The 21,755-nt window shown below is 41.0% G+C and overlaps 1 protein-coding gene across 7 annotated transcripts in view; it reads left to right on the top strand.

Annotated features, from left to right (window-relative positions):
- The first annotated feature begins 6,028 nt into the window (after positions 1-6,028).
- The window catches only part of pcdh19 (protocadherin 19), a 52,004-nt gene continuing 36,277 nt past the window's right edge, over positions 6,029-21,755 (top strand). The window contains exons 1-2 of one of the 7 annotated variants that reach the window (XM_014333865.2): positions 6,029-9,475; positions 11,980-12,112. In XM_014333865.2, coding sequence (XP_014189351.1) covers positions 7,329-9,475; positions 11,980-12,112 — 2,280 coding nt within the window. In that variant the 5' untranslated portion in view covers positions 6,029-7,328. Of the gene's footprint in view, positions 9,476-11,979; positions 12,329-21,755 lie in introns of all 7 variants that reach the window. The other 6 variants (XM_014333867.2, XM_014333858.2, XM_005913124.3 and 3 more) reach the window with 6 other exon arrangements.

Here is a 21,755-nt window from a genome sequence, read left to right as displayed (position 1 = left end):
TAGATAGATAGATAGATAGATAGATAGATAGATAGATAGATAGATAGATAGATAGATAGATAGATAGATAGATAGATAGATAGATAGATGTGTGTGTATTTTGCTCCTTGAAAAGGCCTAGACCTAACAAAGACAACTGATTTTGCACGCTGTGGTAATCAGATCAAAAGGAAATCTTTTGGTATTGTGCCCATGATTGCACCTATTGTGCTTCATGCTATGGAAACAGGAAAGAGATGCTAAATATCATGATTCAAATGATCAAGGATTCAAAAACATGAAGCTCTAGAATTTTTAATCAATAAGGCAGATTTGGTCCAAAGCACACTGACGAAAGAGTGTTTCTTTACCGGCTCAGGTTGCCTAAAGCATTCATAGCTCTAAAATACTTGATTTCCCAATACAGAAATGTTTTAAAGAATAGGTAGAGGTCAATGCTTGTCAAGGGAAAAAGAAAAATGTTAAAAAGAAGCATTTTGTTGATTTTGGAGGAATGCTACTATAATGGCAGATATGACTGATGTAAGGCTAAAAATGGTCGGTAAAGTATATCCTGCTTTTTTCTAAATGGATTTCCATCAGGCAGAAATGAGAAAATCAATAGATGGAAAAAAAATAACTATATGCGCTGTACTTTATATTTTTCAGATTTTATCCTTCATCTCATTAACTGTTCTAAAGTTTACACAAGCATATTCCTTTATTATCCAACCTGTTGGGCTACATTCAAAATTTTAAAAGAGGAAAAAATGATCAAGTAAACTAGAATGACAACAAATTGTTTCTATTTCACTTCATCGGACTATACAGTAATTTTACAATAAGAACAGACTGAAACATAATTTAATACAACGAATTGCTGATGTTCTAAAACTGTAATTCCACTTGAACAAAAAAGCATTTAAACTGTTATTTATCATACAGACGTTCAAATAGAAACCACGAGAGCACATTTGGCTCCAAACATGAGAGGATTCTACACAAAGTCTGTTAATTGCCATCTAACAGCATAAATAGCTAAACCAATTATGCATAAATAGAATAAGCTTCTCTTAAATATGTTTCATTCAGAAGCAAATGGGTCATTGGGTTACAAATTATTAATTGTTTAAACATCAACAAACTGCATATTAAAATGATGCCGCTTTTGATGATCCGGAGCCCCACCAACCAACCCTACAACTTCAAACAGCCACATTCAACAATCCTTTCATTCATTTGCATCTGTATATAACAAGGACCGTATCCATTCTAATGCACGGCCATCTGAATCCATTTTCTGCTTGTATTGAGCAAAGCAAGGAAACAGCTATATTTCCATTAAACCTGATGGAGGCTATTCAAGGAAGCCTTGGACATTCACAGGAAGGCATAAGATCAGATCTGTGAACACCAGCTCTTAAAGAATGAGATAATGTTTGTGCCTGAAATGTTTGTCAGCGAAAGTCACAAATCCAAGGTTTTTTTTTCAGCTATATGCCAACACTCCAGCAAATAAGAGAGGAACGTATGATGCCATAGAAATACTGGCATTTTATATCCACTCACTGATTTGCAGAGAAGTGACTGGGAGGGAGGGAAATGGTATCGAGTGGTAACAGGATGAATGACATAAAACAAAGCTGCAGCCACTGTAATCTGCCACTTTTGGGTCCCATACCAATGCTTTGGTAAACTCCGGATTCAAAATGCGATTCAATTAAAAGTCTCACATCAGCCACCAGCATTTCAGACAAAACAAAGTTGCTGAAAAGCAGAAAACACGTCAATTTTGCCGTTGCATTGTGCACGCAGCCATGTTGGTGTGCCCAAGGGACTGTGTGAACACTCAGATGGATGGTGAGAGTTGATACTAATTGATGTATCATGGACAGGCACAGTGTGGAATGGAGTGGAGGGCGTATCGTCATTGACGCGAGGTCCATAGATTAAGCTTGTCAGTTCCCCTTCCTTTTTATGCCTCTGGCAAGGGGTGCTCAGGAGGAATCAATTTTTTTGAGAAGCCGTATGGGTGAGGACCATAATAATAACATCATCCTCAGCTCCAGCCAAAATAAGCACGGCCATCTTGCCCAGTCTGAATCGATGTACCACTGTCTCTGCTGTCCTATGGTCGCTCCTGTAAGTCCATTGCTGTGCATGGGCCGAGATCCAATGCTGGGCAGGACATCGAGGTGATAATGCCAGCATCTGTCAGAGAAGCTTAGATATTCCTTTCCCAGCAAGCAGCAGGGACAGACTATAGATCTGTGCCATTCCTTGGCAGCAGAGAAGAAAAAAAGGTTATGAAATAAAATCAGTCATTCTCTGTGTGGACTGGTTCAAGCTTCCCACCACAAATGCTTCAAATAAACTCAAAAGTGATGTGAGGTTGTGAAATTCCCTTGGATTTAAGACTGCTCTGCCTTCAGACTTCAGGTTAAAGAATTAATCTCCACCCAGCTTTAATTCACACACAACACGGCGCTACATACATGTGAGGAAATAAATGTATGTTACATTTTAAAAAAAAGAAAATGATATTTTGGTTAAAAAGACTGAATTTTCTTCCGAATCACAAACCTATTAATAGCCAGTATAAAATGAAACACTCAGTGCAGCTCGTGGTGAATAGTTTCTATCAAGAATAAATGCTGCGTGAGTTTAAACTGTGACACAGATGTGTCACGACTCAAATAAGGGCATAGTTTTCTATCTTTTCTGTTAGGTGTTGAAATGTACTGATTATCCATCCATCCATCCATTCGCTACCGCTTATCCTTTTCAGGGTCGCGGGGGGTGCTGGAGCCTATCCCAGCTGTCATAGGGCGAGAGGCGGGGTACACCCTGGACAGGTCGCCAGTCTGTCGCAGGGCTAACACACAGGGACAGACAACCATTCACACTCAGACTGATTATCACTTTCCTATTTTGATGTATAATATTTTTTTCTATGGTAAATGTATCATATGTTGTTTCAGAGTTAAAAAGACTGTAACGTGGTGTAAAAGAGAACTGAGGCTGGAATATTATGTGTGGTCCTGAGCCTGACTGACAGTTTAATGAATCGGTGGACAAGTAAACACATTACTTTACTTTCTCGCAATAAGTTCTCCTCTTTTTCTTTTTTTTTTTACAGAACAAGTAATTGTTGTGGTTAAAGAAAAACCAAACACTAATGTTAAAGCAGACAATGCATCATCACTCACCCACAACAGAAAATTTAAGGATTTTAATGTAGCTGTAAAATCAATAAAAGACACAAAGGTACGTCAACAGCAGGAAGTATATTGAGGTAGATTGTAGCTCATAAATGAAACATGCCATCGCTTTCTGAGAGAAAGAAATACATTGTGGCTAAATTACTGCTGTAGTTTATGATCTACCCTGCTGCTCCAGGCAGTGCTGTTGCGTTTATTCACACAGCACTCAACTGAAGGGTGAGAAACATCTCCAACATTTTTAACCTCTTAGCCCTCGCCACATACTGCAGCTCTTCAATCAGAAAATTTTCATACTTAAGGTTTTCTCTTTAACCTTACTGTACAGGGTTGATGGCAGAACTCAAGCCCTTTTGCAATTAGTAAGTCAATCTCTTAACACCTAAAAAACACACAAGAAACAATAAGTCCATCTTCACTTATTGCAAACTGTTGCTCACCCACTTTCCACCATATATGAGAACAATCAAAGCAGCAGTTTTAAGTTGCTCATTACTTTAATTGACAGTTTTTGTGAAGAACTTTTCTCTCTTTTTTACTTACAATCAAGCAAACAATACAAGCCTCTGCATCATAACCTCAGACTGACAGAAATACAAAGCGTCCTCTCCACTGTTTTGCACATACAGTGATCAGAAAGCCCGGAGGAGAAAAGAAGTCCCTTGCCATTGCCTAAGGTTGTTTAACTCAACATTAACAATGTATGAGCTTAAAGATTCTACTGGCACCGTCTTTGTACAATTGCAACACGTCTTAAAGGTGTTGCAGCAAAGCAAACAAGTTGGTCACACTTGATTTTTTTGTCAAAATGTGATTTCTTTGTGCAAGAGAAGTTCAAACGTCCATTAAGACATTAGGGCATCTGAATCGCTTAAACATCAAGTTCTTTTTTTTTTTTCTTAATCTCAACATTTGTATTTGTATTTATTTATTTATTGTCATTGTCAGAGAACAATGAAATCTTAATCTCAACATTTAAAGAGTATGGAGCTGATAGTAATTCTAAACTTCTAAGGACAAAAATTTGTTCTGTTCTGGTGCGGGAGATACAGTAATGTACTCTTTCATATCCATGTATTCTGAAGGGTTTTTGGTCGAGAGAGTACACAAAATCAGGCTCAGTGAAGCTGCTGTAGCTTGAGTTTTTATTAAACGGACACAGCTGAAGCTTTTGATGTGAATAGAAACATAAATGAATTTGGTAAATTACATCTTTACATTGCAAAACAACGACCGCATTCTCCTTTCCACATACAGTTCAACAACCCTATATTGATAACAATGATTGGATATGGCTCAGAACTAATTCTCCTCCTGGTCAGAATATTAATTGTGGTCAAACTCTAGACTTCTGTTCCAATAAAGACAGGGAATTGATTTGCCGATGTGCTTCATTGTTATTCTTGTGGCACGCTATTTGTTTTTCGTGGGGGTGAAACAGTCTGGGGGTAAAATGGACAAGCTGGAATAACAGAATCGAGCGGAGGCTGCGGACGCTAGGTGTCACCCTTGTGACTTTGAAATCTGCCAGCCCTAGACAGGATGTGATGGCGGCTGAGCGCCGGTTAGAGTCAGGCAAGCAGCCTGGCTGCATGGGAGGAGGTGTGCGTGCGTGTCTGCGTGCAAAGGGCCGGCTGTAAGCGAGTGTCGCTTCCATCTGAATGAAAAGAGTGAGATTTCAAGGAGGGCGATGACAGTCTGCAATATGTGCAGAACGACTAAACTTCATATTCAATCCGTTTTTTCTTGCCATAGTTTCCTGCTTGTGTTGGCTGAGATTTAATGGTGGTAAACTGGTCACATTAGATGGAGCCATAATGTCAATTACCCATTGTGGAGATAGCACAACGGGCGCCTTGAATGTGTTGTTCCATTATGACCATTAGCTGTAGGTAGGATGAAGGTCACGGTGAACCCAACTCATTACTGACCTTATTAACAAAAGGTTTAATATTTACAGCCATTAAATGGCGTAATAAAAAACATTATCTCTATAATTAAAAACACTCTGTTGTAGGCTTTCTATGGTTCTCGTGTTCATTACAAAGTATTTAACAAAATAATGAACTAATAGCGATAAAAAAAAAATACAACAACGCTAGCATCAAGGAGGTATGAAACAGACAACTGGCTGTGACCGTTCGTGGGGTAAAAGCTTGAGAATTTATTTTTATTATATATAAATCTGAGTTACTATTGATTTGGCTCGTGGCAAGATTCCCCCCCAGCTTGTTGTTACATGGAAGCCATCATCTAGGCCTATAATATTTGTTCATTATTGGAAATTGCCTCACCGTGGTGCCCGGTGTTGCTGAAGTTCAGAACATTAAATGCATGACAGCCACGTCTAGGGTCTAAATGATGCAACACGATGCGTGCACTTGCAACGGTTGTGGGCTATAGATCAGCAGGCCGTGGCTGACTCTAAAATATGCAGCATAAGCCAACAGTAAACACTGTCGAGTAGTTTCGATGTCTGCTCTGGCACGGAGGTGACCACACCTTGACGTATCACCTCTTGTCTCTAACAAAAGTCAAAAACAAGAGCGAGTATTCTCCTGTTGAAGTTCTGTATAGTAAAAGATGACTTGTTACATTTAATGGAGCACAACAGTAGAAAGGAACGCAGGGGCAAATCTGTGAAAACTTATCCGTGGGTTCGCTTCTCCGCTTCTGCTGGAAGAAATTAGTCTGTTACTCTTGTCTGTGACATTCGTGGGAGTCTTTTCAAAGACCCCCATGGGTCCCCAGACCCTACATTTGGAACCGCATTCTAACGATCATCTAATACTCAGCTTCGTGTTTCGGCGTGTACGACGTAATTGCCCGTCGAGTCGTCCATCTGCAGGAGAACAGGTAGTTGGCCGCGTTTCATTGCTGTACTTTGCCCCACCCACCAGCAGCTCCAGCCCTCCTGTGTAACCCCTGATTGGCTGAGGGGATTGCGGGTCCTCAGACCGAGCGCTCGCCTCGGAGCTGAGAGTTCGCCAGTGTGCACCAGTGAAGCGAGAGGAGCGCTTGTTGGAGTCAACTAGACAGCCTTCTGGCAACGAGTAGTGATTTCTTTTTTTCTGCCTCAACCAGGCTGGATATAGGCGACTGTGCTTCAGTTTGCTGCAGCTAAACATGAAATGCGTTTTGAACATACAGTAGTGCTCTGACAAGGTTTCCTCCCACAGGCTTTTGGCTACATTTTCATCGGATTTTTTTTTCTTTTTTTCTGTGTTGCATGGACTAATAATCGGGATATGTGCAGCCTTTTCCAACTGACACAGAAGGAAATCAATTAGTAAGTAAAAGCTTGAAGACTTACGGAGGGGACGAAAGACTAAATCTGCTGGAAATAAAAAGGTAATCGGGACTTGAGTGATGTGATGAGACATTCCTGCAATTGCACCCTCTTTTTTTAAGCAAAGCTATCCGGACTTAGGCTGTTGAATAATTTTGCGACTGCTGATTCTTTATTTTATTTTATTTTTTTCATCAATTGTGCAGTTTAAAAGCCTATAGCTGTCTATCGATAAGGAAATTTGATCACTGCCTGTATTAAATTGCACAAAACAAGATGTTTATTCAAAATGCGACTTAAATATTGACTGGGATAAAGGCTGAAAATCTAACACGGACTTTTAAGCTCCTTTACTTTATCAACAAAGAAGATTTTTTTTTTAAATTGTGGACTTACTCAAAGGAATTTTGTGTCTATGCAGTCCGAACATTTATTTCTAGTTCCAGCCCACTTGAAAATGGACGATTCATCGCACGAGTTCTGTGTAAGACCACTTTGCCGCTTGATAAGAGCAGCACGGATTTATTCGACTAAATCAGTACTGTGAGAAGATTCAGCATGTTTTCACAGATCTGTCGTCCCCAGTGTTTCGCCCGCTGCAGTAGACCAGAGGATGTTCCCTGCCTGTGGAGAGTGAAATAGGCTAAGGCACTTGTTAGAATTTTAGCTTTCACACCTAGATATAATTTTCATACATACGAGATTTTCATCACTCAGATACTTTTTGGACATTTTAATGAGATGGTTAATTTGCATAATTTTTCCAGTTGTCTCTGACGTGTACCTCTGTGCGTAATTATCAAGGTCTTTGTTAGGCACAGGAAAAGTCAACAGGTACAATGCAAACGAAGGAGATGGAATTAATACAATTAACTGCTGTGTTCCTCCTTTTTTGGGTCGGGACTGAAGCTGTTATCAATTTAAAGTATGGAATAAACGAGGAAATGAGGGCCGGGTCAGTGATAGGAAACGTGACAAACGACGCACTAAAGCAAGGATTTCAGATTGCACCGCAGCCCCCGTACTTGAGGGTCATATCCAATTCACATCCTGGATATGTTGAACTGAGTCCAGCAGGAATTCTTACAGCCCAACAGAAAATAGATCGGGACGTATTTTGTCGACAAAACCCAAAGTGCATTATATCCCTAGAAGTGATGTCAAACTCTATGGAGATCTGTGTCATCAAAGTTGAAATTGAGGATTTGAACGATAACGCACCCAGATTCCCTACGAGCCACATTGACATAGAAATTTCTGAGAATGCTTCCCCTGGTACCAGGTTTCCCCTAGAGGGGGCAAGCGATCCGGACTCGGGGATCTTTGGAGTGCAATCATATTCTATCACTCCAAATGAGCTTTTCGGACTAGAAATAAAGACCAGAGGGGATGGGTCGAAAATTGCTGAGCTTGTTGTGCAAAAATCGTTAGACAGGGAAACTCAGTCCCACTATACATATGAAATCAGCGCAGAAGATGGAGGAGACCCACCAAAGATAGGTGCGGTCCAGTTAAATATTAAAGTAATTGATTCTAATGATAACAACCCCGTTTTTGACGAGCCAGTGTATACAGTTAATGTGATGGAGAATTCCCCCCGTAATTCATTAGTCATAGACTTGAATGCAACGGATCCCGACGAAGGCACTAATGGAGAGGTCTTGTACTCGTTCAACAGTTACGTCACCGAGAAAACGAGGGATGCTTTCAAAATTGACCCCAGAACCGGGGTTATCACTGTCATTGGTGATTTGGATTATGAAACGACGCAAATATATGAAATCGACGTCCAAGCCAAAGATCTAGGTCCAAACTCTATCCCAGCTCACTGCAAAGTCACCGTGAATGTGATGGATACTAACGATAACCCACCTGTCATCAGTTTACTCTCACTGAACACAGAGATGGTGGAAGTTAGTGAAAACGCGCAGCGTGGATATGTCATTGCGCTGGTGAGGGTGTCAGATAAGGATTCTGGGGCAAACGGCAAAGTGCAGTGCAGGCTGCAGGGTAATGTTCCGTTCAGACTACAAGAATATGAGAGCTTTTCCACTATACTTGTTGATGGCAGGCTGGACAGAGAGCAAAAGGACACATACAACCTGACCATCCAAGCAGAGGACAGTGGCATCCCCCCTTTACGCGCCACAAAGTCGTTGGTAGTAAAAGTCACAGATGAAAACGACAACCCTCCCCACTTTCTTAAGCCACACTATCAAGAAATGGTGATGGAAAACAACCTCCCTGGCTCATGCCTGCTAACAGTATCAGCTGAAGACCCTGATCTGGGGATGAATGGCACAGTTTCATACTCAATAGTCCCTGGTGAGATTAAGCACATGGATGTAAACACATATGTCAGCATAAACCCATCAGGCCGCATTTATTCAATGAGGTCGTTTGATCATGAATACACTAGGACTTTTGATTTCAAAGTGCTGGCCAGAGACAACGGCAATCCGTCTTTATCAAGTAACGCAACAGTGCGCATCGTCGTGTTGGATGTCAACGACAACACACCTGTTATGACAAACCCTCCGCTGGTTAATGGCACAGCGGAAGTTTCTATCCCAAGAAACGCTGCGAAGGGTTACATGGTGACCCAAATTAAAGCTGACGACTATGATGAGGGGGAGAACGGGCGGCTGACCTACACTATCTCAGAGGGAGACAGGACTTTCTTTGAAATCGACCAGGTGAACGGAGAGATACGCTCCACCAAAATGTTTGGGGAAAACGCCAAATCCACCTACGAAATCACAGTTGTGGCGAGGGATCATGGCAAGCCCTCCCTGTCCTCTTCGGCCTATATAGTGGTGTACCTCTCTCCAGACCTCAGTGCGCAGGAGTCTATAGGACCTGTCAACTTGTCTCTCATCTTCATCATCGCCTTGGGCTCTATCGCAGCTATCCTGTTTATCACCATGATTTTTGTGGCGGTCAAGTGCAAGAGGGATAACAAGGAGATCCGGACATACAACTGCAGGTACTGACTAAAGCCCGTGCGTGCTTGTGTGTATGGATGTATAGATTTGTGTATGCAAGAGGGAGAGAGAGAGACATTTTGTGTGTTCGCAGTCACGCTTGAACCTGTCAGTTGTCAGTGCATTGCTTTTGTTATGCAGCATGTAAAGGCTTCTAATCTGAGGACAGCAGATTTCTTTCCACAGCTGAAATTGAGTTATATCTAAATAATCTCTACTGCGTTAAATCAGAAACATTCGCTAAGGCCCACTGTTCCGTGTTAGCGGAACATGATTGATGGATTTAATTCTTTCATTGTAACCAATTGACTCATAAATATGACGGTTCAACTGTCATGTTCAATTTGCGGATGTGTTGCCGGACAATTAACGCCCCACTGGCTCAATAGCAGAACCAGACATTTATTATTTAACCTCCACCGTGGCTGATTGGCTGTTATCAGCTTTAATCTAGTGTGATTATGGATAGTCCTCAAGGATCATTCAGGCTCCCCTCTGCCTTTCTCTACAAAAAGTATAATAATGTAAATATAAATATAACATAAAAAGAAAGAGAGTTTAGATTCTATGAGAGTATGTAAGTCATATCCCACTCATTAACTATGAAGACTGCTTCATGGAAAGGAGCAGATTATTGTGTTCCTGAACTTGCATAGCGGATATTCTGTTGTGTTCATCAGTCTGAACATCAGTTCTGGCTTTGATTTCCCCGTGCCACATTACCACTAAATTTACATATAGATTGGATTTGAGAATTTAACCTGAAGCTATAATCATATTTTGCTCCAAACATTATTTTGTTGATTTAAAGTTACTTAATTTTTTTAAGCAGTAGTGGTCATGAAAACGTGAGAACTGACTTAAGAATAATTGTTGTTGTTTTTTTCACCATTAATTACAAATTATGTACATATATGTATAAAAAATGTTCCCTTGAAATTATCACAGGCGTGTTTCAACACTCTTGATTGCAAAGATTGGACTTGGACTAGAGAGTTCTAAGAGGAAAACATAATCACAAACTATGTCTCCATCACAGTCGACCCCTTTTTTTAATTGTTAACAAGAGACACTAATATCTCCTGGAAAAATGTTATAAACGTGTTTTTATTTGAGCCTGTTTGGAAATACAGGGAAATCTATTTATTGACATCTCGACAGAAACATTTCTCACATTTTTTTTAATGTCAGTTGTGCATTTTCTTCAGAGAAAAAAACCCCAATGATAGACAACAACAAATTCAAAATTCAGAACTGCTCCCAGTACTTTGCTCTCCGAGTGTGCGACACTATCCCTGCTGGGTGCTTTAATCAGCACTGATGTGCTCTGCTTCTCAGTCGCCACCTCGAATATGAGGAGCAGTTGTCTCCAATTTATTGCTTGTCCTCTGTCAGTCTTTCTGACTCTGAAGATTTTCCCTCCCAGATTTCATTGTGGGCACAAAGTAGAAAGAAAACATGTTAAAATGATAAATGAAACAGCGATGAAGCATTTTCTACCCTTGCAGCTGCCCATTTTCTTTCCTCTGAATCAAGGAGGAGCAGAATGGGGGTTGTTTCAAGATGCAATCTGAAAGACAAAAAGGAAAAAAGGAAAAAGACAAACTACAGTGGTGCACCTTCTTAGTCAGTGTGATTTTAGGAATGATAGAGGATAAGCGCTGCCTTTCAGAGAAGAACAGAGGTCAGTGAGGCCTAGTAAAGCAGAGACATGTTTGACATCAGAAAGGATCTGATACATTCAGGTAATTCAATTTCCTTGGCAGCTATAGTTTTGTTATCAAATTATTGTGGGAAACAAACCATATCCCCCATGCCATAAGGTTAAAAATGACCCTTTCCAGTCTTTGAGGTAATGCAGGTGGTAAAAAGGATCACATATTTTCTTGAATATGTCTAGTGAGGGTTGCACTGATCACTGCAGAGTATTTAGCATCTGTTCTCCTGTGGAAAACTGCAGGGCTGTGTGAAGAATGGATATTTCCCCCAGTCTGAGAATCCTTTGATAAAACATGGCTGTGTTGCTCATTTGCTCTCGTTAAAGTCAAAATACTCAGTTCAAGTTTGCAGCAGCCACTGAGAGCAGCTAAATGAATTTGAATCTGCAGTTCTCCTGCACTCCGTGTTGCTAGTGGGCTCCCTTGATAATGAAAGAAAAAATGGAATTAGTGTGGGATGTGTGCTTTGAATGTGATTGCATATACTGCCGATGCTGCTCGGTATCAGTGTGCTCTTTTTGCTGTGCTTCTGTGGTTTTGGCATGTTTGCATATTGTCTGCCTGTTTGTGACATGTCAATTGTTGAGCATGCAAATGCAAACAAACAAGGGATAACAGCTCCACTGCAAGCTTCGAGTGGAAGGTCACTTACGTGCGCTGCTCCACCTTTGGAAAAGGGCAATTATCCCATGGTTGAACAGTGTCCTAGCTGGCATGGTGGGGAAACTTTTTGACCATATGGGCAGGGGAGGGGGAAGGCAGAACACTGCTTTATTGAGTCTGTTCAGTTTCTTCTACTTGCGCAGGGTCGCGGAGTACTCATACGGCAACCAGAAGAAGTCCAGCAAAAAGAAGAAGCTGAGCAAGAACGACATCCGCCTGGTGCCCCGAGACGTTGAAGAGACAGACAAGATGAATGTGGTGAGTTGCTCATCTCTCACCTCCTCGCTCAACTACTTCGACTACCACCAGCAGACCCTGCCGCTGGGCTGCAGGCGCTCTGAGAGCACCTTCCTCAACGTGGAGAACCAGAACTCACGCAATGCAGCTCCCAACCATGGCTATCAGCACCCGTTCACAGGGCAGGGTCACCAGCAGCAGCCAGACCTCATCATCAACGGCATGCCACTGCCAGAGGTGAGATAAAATCCACTGTGCTCTGTCCTTGATCCTTGGCTGGGCTGCTTTGGCTTTAGAATACATTTTAAATTTGAAACTGATTCCTGTGATTAAATGCAATGGTTTAGGAGAAACAAAGAAATTGTTACTTTTGTAATTTTAGCATTTAGTTTGCTTGATAATAAATAACAGGTATATGTGGGCAAAAATATCTAAAAAAAAAAAAAAGGTCTAGGGATATGTAGCATTCCACTGTACCAAAGAACACAGTGCCAGTGAAATGTTGGTCTATTATTGATGGAAAAGCTGAGCCACTGAAATGGCAATATGTCAGTCGATCTGAGAGGAATCCTTCAAGGCATTTTAAGGTGCTGAGGCACTGAAGCTGTCCTTTGATGAGAGTGCTTTGCCAAGCAGAAGTTGGAGGCCTAACAAAGTGGATTATTTGGCATCTCTTACTCCACTTGTTTTTTTATTTCTATGTGCTGAGCAATTGCAAAAAAAACTGGAGTTTGTCCACCTGCCAGATGTATTGACCTGGCTAATCACCTCTACCTCACAGCATTTCAGGTGCTAACAGAAAGAATAATCATTGCTTAAATCAGTATGTCGTCCATTTGGCTACAGCATTACCGCATGGCTGCTCTGCACAGCCAGCCATTGAATTACCCTGACACACCATGCATGGCTCCAGCAGAGCAGTGAAGGTCTGACTTGAAAGGCTATTCAAGCTGACAGGTGTATGCCGACCAGCTGATCCTTAGTTTATAGATCTTTTTGTATGTATGAACTCATCTATTGGATTCTTTCGTCAACCTTTCTTTTTTTCTTCATGACCCACTTCTCCTCAATCCCATGGGAGAGGGGGACATTTAGATTTGTATGTGTGTGTACTTGTATCAGAGTATTTACCACACCCACTCATATTAGTGGCAAGCTCCACATATACACACACACCCTTGTAAATGATGGTTACAGTCTCCATTTGACATTCCAGTGAGGAGAAGGTGGGGGTAGGGGGTCTTAAAACAAGGAACACAAGATGGATATTGATATATTGACTGGATGATCCTGAAAGATCCAGGCACCAATGGATTGTGAGAGGTCAATGAGACCTACTTACAGGCATGCTGATTTACTGAGCCTGTCTGAGCTGGTTCCAAGTGACTGTGTGTGAATAACACAGGTGGAAAAAATGAAAAATGTAGTTGTGTCAGTGGAAGCAGAGGTGTGGGATTCAGCAGGTACATGAAGTGACCAGTTTTCTGTGATTGTGGCAGCTGGTAGGCAGTGCTATGCAGGTCAACACAACCCTCTCTCTCTCTCTCTCCAAAAAAAACCTACAACAAGATATCCACTAACCTGGTAAAAAAACAAAAACTTGAACAGCATCCTGTCTCTTTGGCTGAAGCATCCAATAAAAGCCCGTTTGCCGCAGGATCAGGACACCCTTTATTTGTTTCACCTAATGAAAAAGGGGAGAGGGAGCAAGTAAGGAGAAAGATTGATTTTGATGATTCCATATGCAAAGCTTAGAGTTGTCTTGATAGAGCTGTGTGAGGCCAGATAAAGAGATAAGGAGTGAGCCAGGGTGAATATTGAGTCTTAGTGCCAGGTGTCTGAGCCTCGACCACGTTTTCTCATTTTCTTGGAGGCAGTTGGTTGGCCTAATAGAGGCTGGGGCTGTTTAGCATGCAGCTTCCCTCTCTCTCCTTCTTCCACTAGATGTTGACAAACATCTCTTTGACCCGACATTTGCACATTTTCTGGACCGAGAAAAGAGAGTGTGTGTGTGAGATTCACTAAGTAAAGAAAACAGTATCAAGAGCATGCCTTGTCCCCCAGCAGATAACCCAGCACAATGACAGTTGTCACTGTTTTCTTGGCTCCCCATTGTGACACTTTCAAGAGACAGAGGCTATACAGGATGTACAAATGTTACTCTTAAATTAAAAAAAGAATGTTTTGGTATAATTACAATGCCATTTATAGCACAAACAAACAGCAGTGGGATGACTGTTAATTGCTTTGTTACAATGAGAAAGCTTGGGCTTGAAACCACTTGACTCCACAAGTCCTCAACCCATATCCCATTGACTGGCTAGGACACACGAGTGGCTGCACTGTTGTGATTACTAAGGCTGCTTTGTCCCCAAAAATTGTTTTCATCCTGAGGGCAACCTCGTAATTATCCATGATTCATTTATCCTTGGCAGAAGAGCCTTTTGTTTTTACACCACGGCACAGTGATGTCGCTGCATTTGTTTATTTTCCAAACGTGTAGTTTAAAATTATCAGCCATCAGAACCTTGTCAGATTTGGTTTGTTAATGGAGGGAAACAGGATATGGGCTTGTATCTGTTTGTAATTTATGCTTTTGATCAATAGAAAGTTCTCCTCTATTGTTAGTTCATGTGGGGCAGCGAGAATCCTGCTTATGTCAGAGCAGCTGGAGTCGAGCTTTTCCTGCGTTAGACAAAGCATGCTGGCACACACACACACACACACACACACACACACACACACCTACAGCAGACTTTGCCAAGATAACAGTGACAGGTCTCCCCAAAGGCCTCATACCTGTAGTTGCATTGTGTATATTGCATTCTCCCTCGTGAGAATGTGGACCAGTATATCATCCATATACATCCCTAAACATTACTGTCCATTGTTTGGAAAAGCATCAGCTGTGAGATGTTTGTTAGACCTGCCTGTAGTAGCACTAATATGAATGCTCACAGGAGAATAGAGCTGTCTTCCATGGCTTAATTATAGTGAATCACTTGGTGGGGGAGACAATTATACAGTAAAGAAATAGCCTTTGGCTAGAATGTGTTTTTGAATTTGTAATGTGTACTAAGGCTCCTCACACCTGTGATTCCAGATAATGAGTATAGCAGGAAAATGAGTTGTCTTACTTCATCGATTAGCCTTATTCAGGTAAGAGATCTTTTTATTTGTAGGGAGGATTTATCAGAACAAGGTGATGTGTAAAATTGAAGAAAAAAGCGATTTGACATTGTGTTACACAGTGTAAAATGCATTCGGTCAAAAGTATGTTTTACAGGATAAATTGATTGATAACAGAAGCAGTCATCCAACAACCCAGCAATCCATATGCCCACCACACCCCTTCAAATACACTGTCCAAGTTTTAGTTATATAACAAGAAAAAAAAGTACCTTTTGTGTTTGCACTCGCAGTCAATCAAAGTATGCTAAATAAGAAAAAAAAAGAAAGAGATCTGCGTATCTGTCTTGCTGTTTTTCCCGTTAGTAACGAAGACATTTTGATATTGATGTAGGAAAGACAACAGGGAGTGGTTCCAGCGAGGATGCACATCCCTTGCTATCACTTCACATCGGGACAATATGCATGGGAGCATTCAGACGTGTCATATTGAGCATGCAAAATAGATGTCATGCTGTCAGTGCATACTACACATCTGTTGAAACTGCCAATCTCCCCCCACACATGTACTCGTGAATACACAGGCACACACAATATTTCTTATGGAGTGTCACATTTATTTGAAATATGGGCTGTGACATTATCATTTACATCATTATGACTGACTCAGAAATCTCAGAGAAGGAGGAGTGAGAAGCATATTTCATATTTTCAATAATCAAACAATGCTGTGAATTTTGCATTTAAAGTACACTTTTAGTGTCGTGTACTGCCGGCGCGTGGAAATGTTGCTAAAATGTTTTTATTTTAGTGTCATGTTTAGTGTTTGATCTCACAGGACAGTTCTGGTGTCACAAATTTACTGGTGTCTAGTTCTGGTCACAGATATACCTCTGCAACTCTGAATAGTTTGTCAAAGACTAATCGTGTTAGGAAAGAGAAAATGACAGTTATACAGATGTCGTGCAATAAGGGGAGGGATACATAACACCTTGATCTTGCATTTTATTTCATTTATTTATTTATTTTTTGATGCGTTGGAAGACTTGGGTGGGGTATGTTACATTCTTTAACGTCTCCTATTTTCAGACCGTTTGAAAAAGAATCGTTTCATCTACAAAAGCCTCAGAAGCTCACTGATTGAGTGGCAGTTGAACCTGTTAATTATTTAGAGAGGTTATTTGTAAGGTAGAGACTTCAGAAATCTTGTGCTTTTCAAGTGTCAGTGTTTATAAAGTGAAATAAAGCAGCATCTGTCAAAGAAAATTAAAAGTGTGATGTGATGTGCTTAGTGGCCTCTTATGTCTGATTGTAATTAATTCGCCAAACTGGTCAAGCTGTAGCTGACAGAGCAGCGTTACTCAGCAAGATGGTTTTCAGTTCATGTACAACTAGTGCTAGTTTTACGCTTGGTTAGGTTTTTATAGCCTTGACCCTAACCCGCAACACCCCATCACTGCGTGTCATTCTCGATGTCGCAAAGCTACAATGAAATGACATAACAACCCCAGGCAGCCAGTCAGAAGCATCCAGCCCCGCCGGGTTGCCGCCCTATCGTCAGGATCAGAGCATCCAGCCAAAAGAGTTTAAGAGTCAAAACACACAAGTGACAGCATCTGATGTACACATGTCACTGCATGTATCCTTAACCACATGTGACTTGCAAAGATTGTACAGAGGGAGTTATGCTGCAGAAAAATGGCAAGGCCTGAAAAATCGAGTCGAGACAGAGTGGGAGGGAAAAGGGGGGTGATATCTATTTATAGGATGTCAATGATTTTCTTCAACCTGTACTGCTGCAGCCTGAAACATGTTATTTTTCTGTCTAAAATACTGCATTAGGATGAGGAAGAGATTTTATTGCCCAAATCGTATTAACCGCGATACAGATAGCAATCATGTCGCTTCTTTATTGCATGTACAAGATGCTCTTCCCCCTTGAAAACACAAATATTATGATTACATTTGTGGACTCGTGAATGTGCTCCGTGGCACAGACGAACGACGGTGTTTTGAGTTTTGCACCACTCGATATCTTTCCTTTAAATCTCGACGGTCTTTTAAAATCAATCCTTTGAGGCGTGTCAGATTCGTTCAGCAGTTAAAAATCTCGAGTCAAATAACCGCGTACTGCAAGAGGCACGTGTCAGAAGATTGCACGCACACAGTTACTCTGAGCTAGAAAAGTAAAAGCATATCTACGTGATTGTTCCTCAATCTTTTGAGATGATTTTACTTAATCAGCTAAAAAAAAATTAAAACCATGTCGACATAATCATTCCTCAATCTTTTGAGATAATTTTACTTAATTTGAGGAAGATACACTTTAATTTAGCTTTTCTCCCCCTAAATCCTTTAACCAAAGGGGTTTTTGTGAAACAAAAATATTTAGGTAATGGTTGTAGTCATATGCTAATTTCAGTCAGCTAAAAGAGGTATGACAGCACTGGGTTCGTACATTGATGGGTCCACCCCTAAATGAGAAATGGCAAAATGAAGAAAATGGACACGGCGATGACGTTTATCGCTGGGGAAGGGGACCCTCATTACGCACCTTGTTAAGTCCTGCAAGCGATGCTTCGTGGACGTAATTACCCATTTAAATGAGTTTCCTCTGGTGTTGTTGTTTTTTTGTATTTTTCAAATTATGCTCTCTGACACAAATATGCCACATTTTGTTTTCTCAAGTGGAAATCCTGCAACACGAGGAGGACAACAGAGGTGTGCAAATGTACCATCACCAGTGATTTACTGAGACGTTTAAAGTGGTCATTCCAGCAGGTCACACTTTAAAAAAAATTTTTTTAGCAAAGTTTATGTGCCAAGTCTGGCTGTTCTCGAGTGTGAAACAAAGCGGGGGTGAGGTTTTTCAGAAATAAACATGGAAATCAAGTAATACAAGTCTGAGGTAACTTTTCACACAGCTTCGGGAGCACAAGAATAATAAAAAAATATTATTAAAAAAAAAAAACTTTCTCTCGTTAATTCAGATTTTGCTGCCTTTTGTGGAAATGTCTGTATTTACATTAATATAGGATAGGAAAGGTCAGCTTACATATTTAAAAAAATACAAACCCTAAGACTTGTTATGGCCAGAAGTGAAATCTATTTGCTCACAATATTATTTTCTTTGTTGCATTCAGTGTGTGTCAAGAGGAATGTGCCGACTGCCTTCCCTGTGGCTTAAGAATATTAAAACAGAAGCATATTTACAATGTCTACTGGCATGCACTGGAAGAAAACATAGACACTGCTTCAATATATTTGTTCCCTCTTGCAGATAAGAATAGCAAAAGGGCTTGCCATCCATATTTGGAAAAATAATTGTTTTCTTTCCAGATGTGTTATTGAACAACAAAAGCACAATGTTTTTGGGAAAGTAAACGAAGTGAGAAAAAAGTAATTACAATTCTCCTGTAATGACCGTCACGTGTGCCAAAAACTAATTTTATCCAAATGCACAGAGAAAAGGTATTAATTAAAATTCATAGATATCGGGCTTCTAATTTTCCCCTTGTCCTGTTTTAGTTGAACTGTGGGTTGTCCGACTTGTTACCACATTGTTAAAAGAGTTCCCAGGGCTTTCTCTTGAGTGCTGATGTTGTGCCTTTTGAATGACAGGGAAATGGGGGAGGGATGCTGTGAAACATAACAATAGTCGCTGTGAACAGAAACTTTTCCAAGCAGCCAGCTCTGACACCAGGGAAGAATGACCTTTCCAAGTGTCCTGTTTTTTGCCTAAAACAAAGAGGGAGCAGGAGGATCTTATGTAGCATTTCCCCCATCAGATTAAATGTCAACTTCTGCATGCATAATTGTAGAGTGGAAAGGAGCAAGACTTGAAGTGAACCAATTTGCTGGTGGATAGATGAATCCTGGGCTCACTTATTCACTGCATTGCAGATATTGTCACAGCAGTTTCAGGGACTCTAGTTTTCTTACACTTGGATCTATATTTTCAGACTGCACCTGGATTTGCGATAAGTCTTACACTTTGTGAAACTTAATTTGGCAGAAAAGAAAAGAATTATCCATTTGTTGCTTGTCTGGCATTTAATACAATTTAAGGAAGGTGGATTAGACATTAGTCATTATATTACTCACACAAATGCTGCATTGTGCCATTGTTTTGTGCACACCGATGGTGAGTAGACCTTCCTGCTTCTCCCCTTTTTATTTTAGCACATTCAAACAGCACTTTTGTTTCTACACATAAACCTGAATTTGCGTTAGGGAGTCCATGTATGGGATGTTTGATGAGCACGGGGGCTGTTGGCAAGCGAGCCGCTATAGCAGCAATATCAGCCGCCTCAGAGGCATGCAGCAGTATGGCTAGAGAAGCAGCAGGGTAGCGTAATTGTGCATTGTTCATCCACACAACAGAGGCAGAGCATGTAATGAGCTGTAGCATTTTCACCCAACCGGGCTAATGGGCTATGACCGAGTGTAGGCCTCTCAAAGCCCCCCATTCCCTCATGCCCTGTGTGGCCAGTGTCTTGGGCCTCCTCTTTTCTTTTCTCCCACTCTGCCCTTCTTCTCTGCCTGATCAACGTCAGCAATTCATTCACCCCTGTTATCCCCTTCCTTTATCTCGCCTCCCTTACCCATTGTACCTCTGTCTAAGGCAATGGTAGGACCCCTAATGTGTTCAGTGTGTGGGTCCTTTTCTCATTCATGATGTCTGCAGACCTCTAAGCAGTTAGTGTGATTCAGCCTGACGCAAATCAGAATAGCTCATTGATGGAGCCCCGAATGCACTGTGATTACATTAAAAACCCAAACACTGAATACAAATAAAAGTTCAGGAGGCGAATATGCTGATGTTGTTTGTAGGGGATTTGATGTTAGAACTTGGCTAATTTTTCTATCAAAGGCTGTTTTGCATTTTGATTATCTAGTTTTCCTGAACGCAAATCAGGTGGGCCTGCTTCAATCAGGTTTGTTTTCTTGGGATTAAGGCTTTTCAGAAAGTGTCCAGGCATATTATTTACACCCATATCCATTTTCTAGAGAAGATGGGAATCCATTTCTTTGCTTGAGTGAGATTAGGTCAAGTTATAAAGGCAAAAATGCTTGGGAATAAATTAGATATCTACTCTGGGCTGAGTGTGGAAGATGAAAACAGTACCACTGATATTTATTATTGTCTTCCATGGGAATTGGTAACAACTTTACCCCCATCTCGGGTCTCTCTTTTGGCATTGTAAAACAATGTTCAGGGTTCAGCCGTCTGGCCGTGGAGCACAATAGGACAACAGTTTTGACTTTCCCCTCACGTCCATGATTTGACATACCACAGCACAGGCAGCCAAGTAGATGAATGAAAAGCACTTGGCCTCTGTCAGACTGCTCCGAGAGCAGCACGTTCCCCAGTAACCTCCTTAGTTCAAGATTAGCTGTTCCTAGTTCAGTTTTATGGGAAGCTAGTGAACGGAGCAGCCAGCATGTCTGCACTTCTTAAATTAAAGATTGTTTATCATTTCTGTGCTTTAATGACAGACTGACTCCTCCTTGGGGGAATAAAGCAGGAAGGTCACCGTGGAGGTAAATTCAAGTGCTCTTATCAAGTTTGGGGACTATTACATCAAAGCAGACTCTGATGTATCAACACAATGCATGTACGTGCATGCACAGAGATGAACACAACATGTTCGCTCTGTAAACAGAGGGAAACATTTGTCCTCCCAGTTTGGTGAAATAGTCTCGTTAAAAGAATCAGTTTGCAAAATCTTTTGACAAAATTGACTGTTGGGTCTTTGAAAAGAAAGAAAAACTACTCTAATATATATTCGCTCCATGTTAAGATTTAGCCCGACTGTCATTTTACCACTGCTTGCATTTTTTCCTTCAGTAAATGGACCTAACAAGATATAACACATTGCTTTCTGAGGTTTGTCATTGGTGACATACACATTTTATTACATTTGCATAGAACTAGCCTCCCTGTTTCCAGGTAGCATATCAGTTGCTTGCTTTAACTTCATCTGGGAAGCACTAGCATGAGAATGGTATCGATGATCTTGAGTCCCAGTAAAAAAAAAATATGAGCATATTTCCCAACATGTTAAAATATTCCTATAAATTACTGCAGCATGAATTTGTATATCTGACAAAAATCAATCCAAAAGAATGTCAGAGGGAGGCAGACATGGGAGTAGTGTTCTGACTTTTCATTTGTTTGCAACCCAGTAATGATTATTTTAGCCTCTAAGCCCCAGATTTGGCCTTGTTTTGCTGTGGGAAGTGGCATCAATGGGGACGTAACAGCCCTGCCCTGGTTGAGAAGCTTGTCTGTAGTTAAGCTGGCCGGCAACCAGTCAGGTACGAGTCAAATCACAGGAGGTCAGAGACAGAAAGGTAGAATAGTCACTTTAGTGGGGAATGGGTCAGGCTTTGTTGCTGTGCTACTTTTGTTAGTTTATCTGGTGGCTAAGTGAGAAAATGTTCTAATTATAGACCTTCATCATTTGCCATGTTTGTAGAGCTGGTAACAAGCCAGTTGCCAGCTTGCATGAGCAACTGCAGAAAGCTGACT

Source organism: Haplochromis burtoni, unplaced genomic scaffold, assembly GCF_018398535.1.
Source record: "Haplochromis burtoni strain Fernald_Lab_line unplaced genomic scaffold, NCSU_Asbu1 Contig_4, whole genome shotgun sequence".
NCBI classification, from domain to species: Eukaryota; Metazoa; Chordata; class Actinopteri; order Cichliformes; family Cichlidae; genus Haplochromis; species Haplochromis burtoni.
This window is presented reverse-complemented; position numbering and strand designations above follow the sequence as displayed.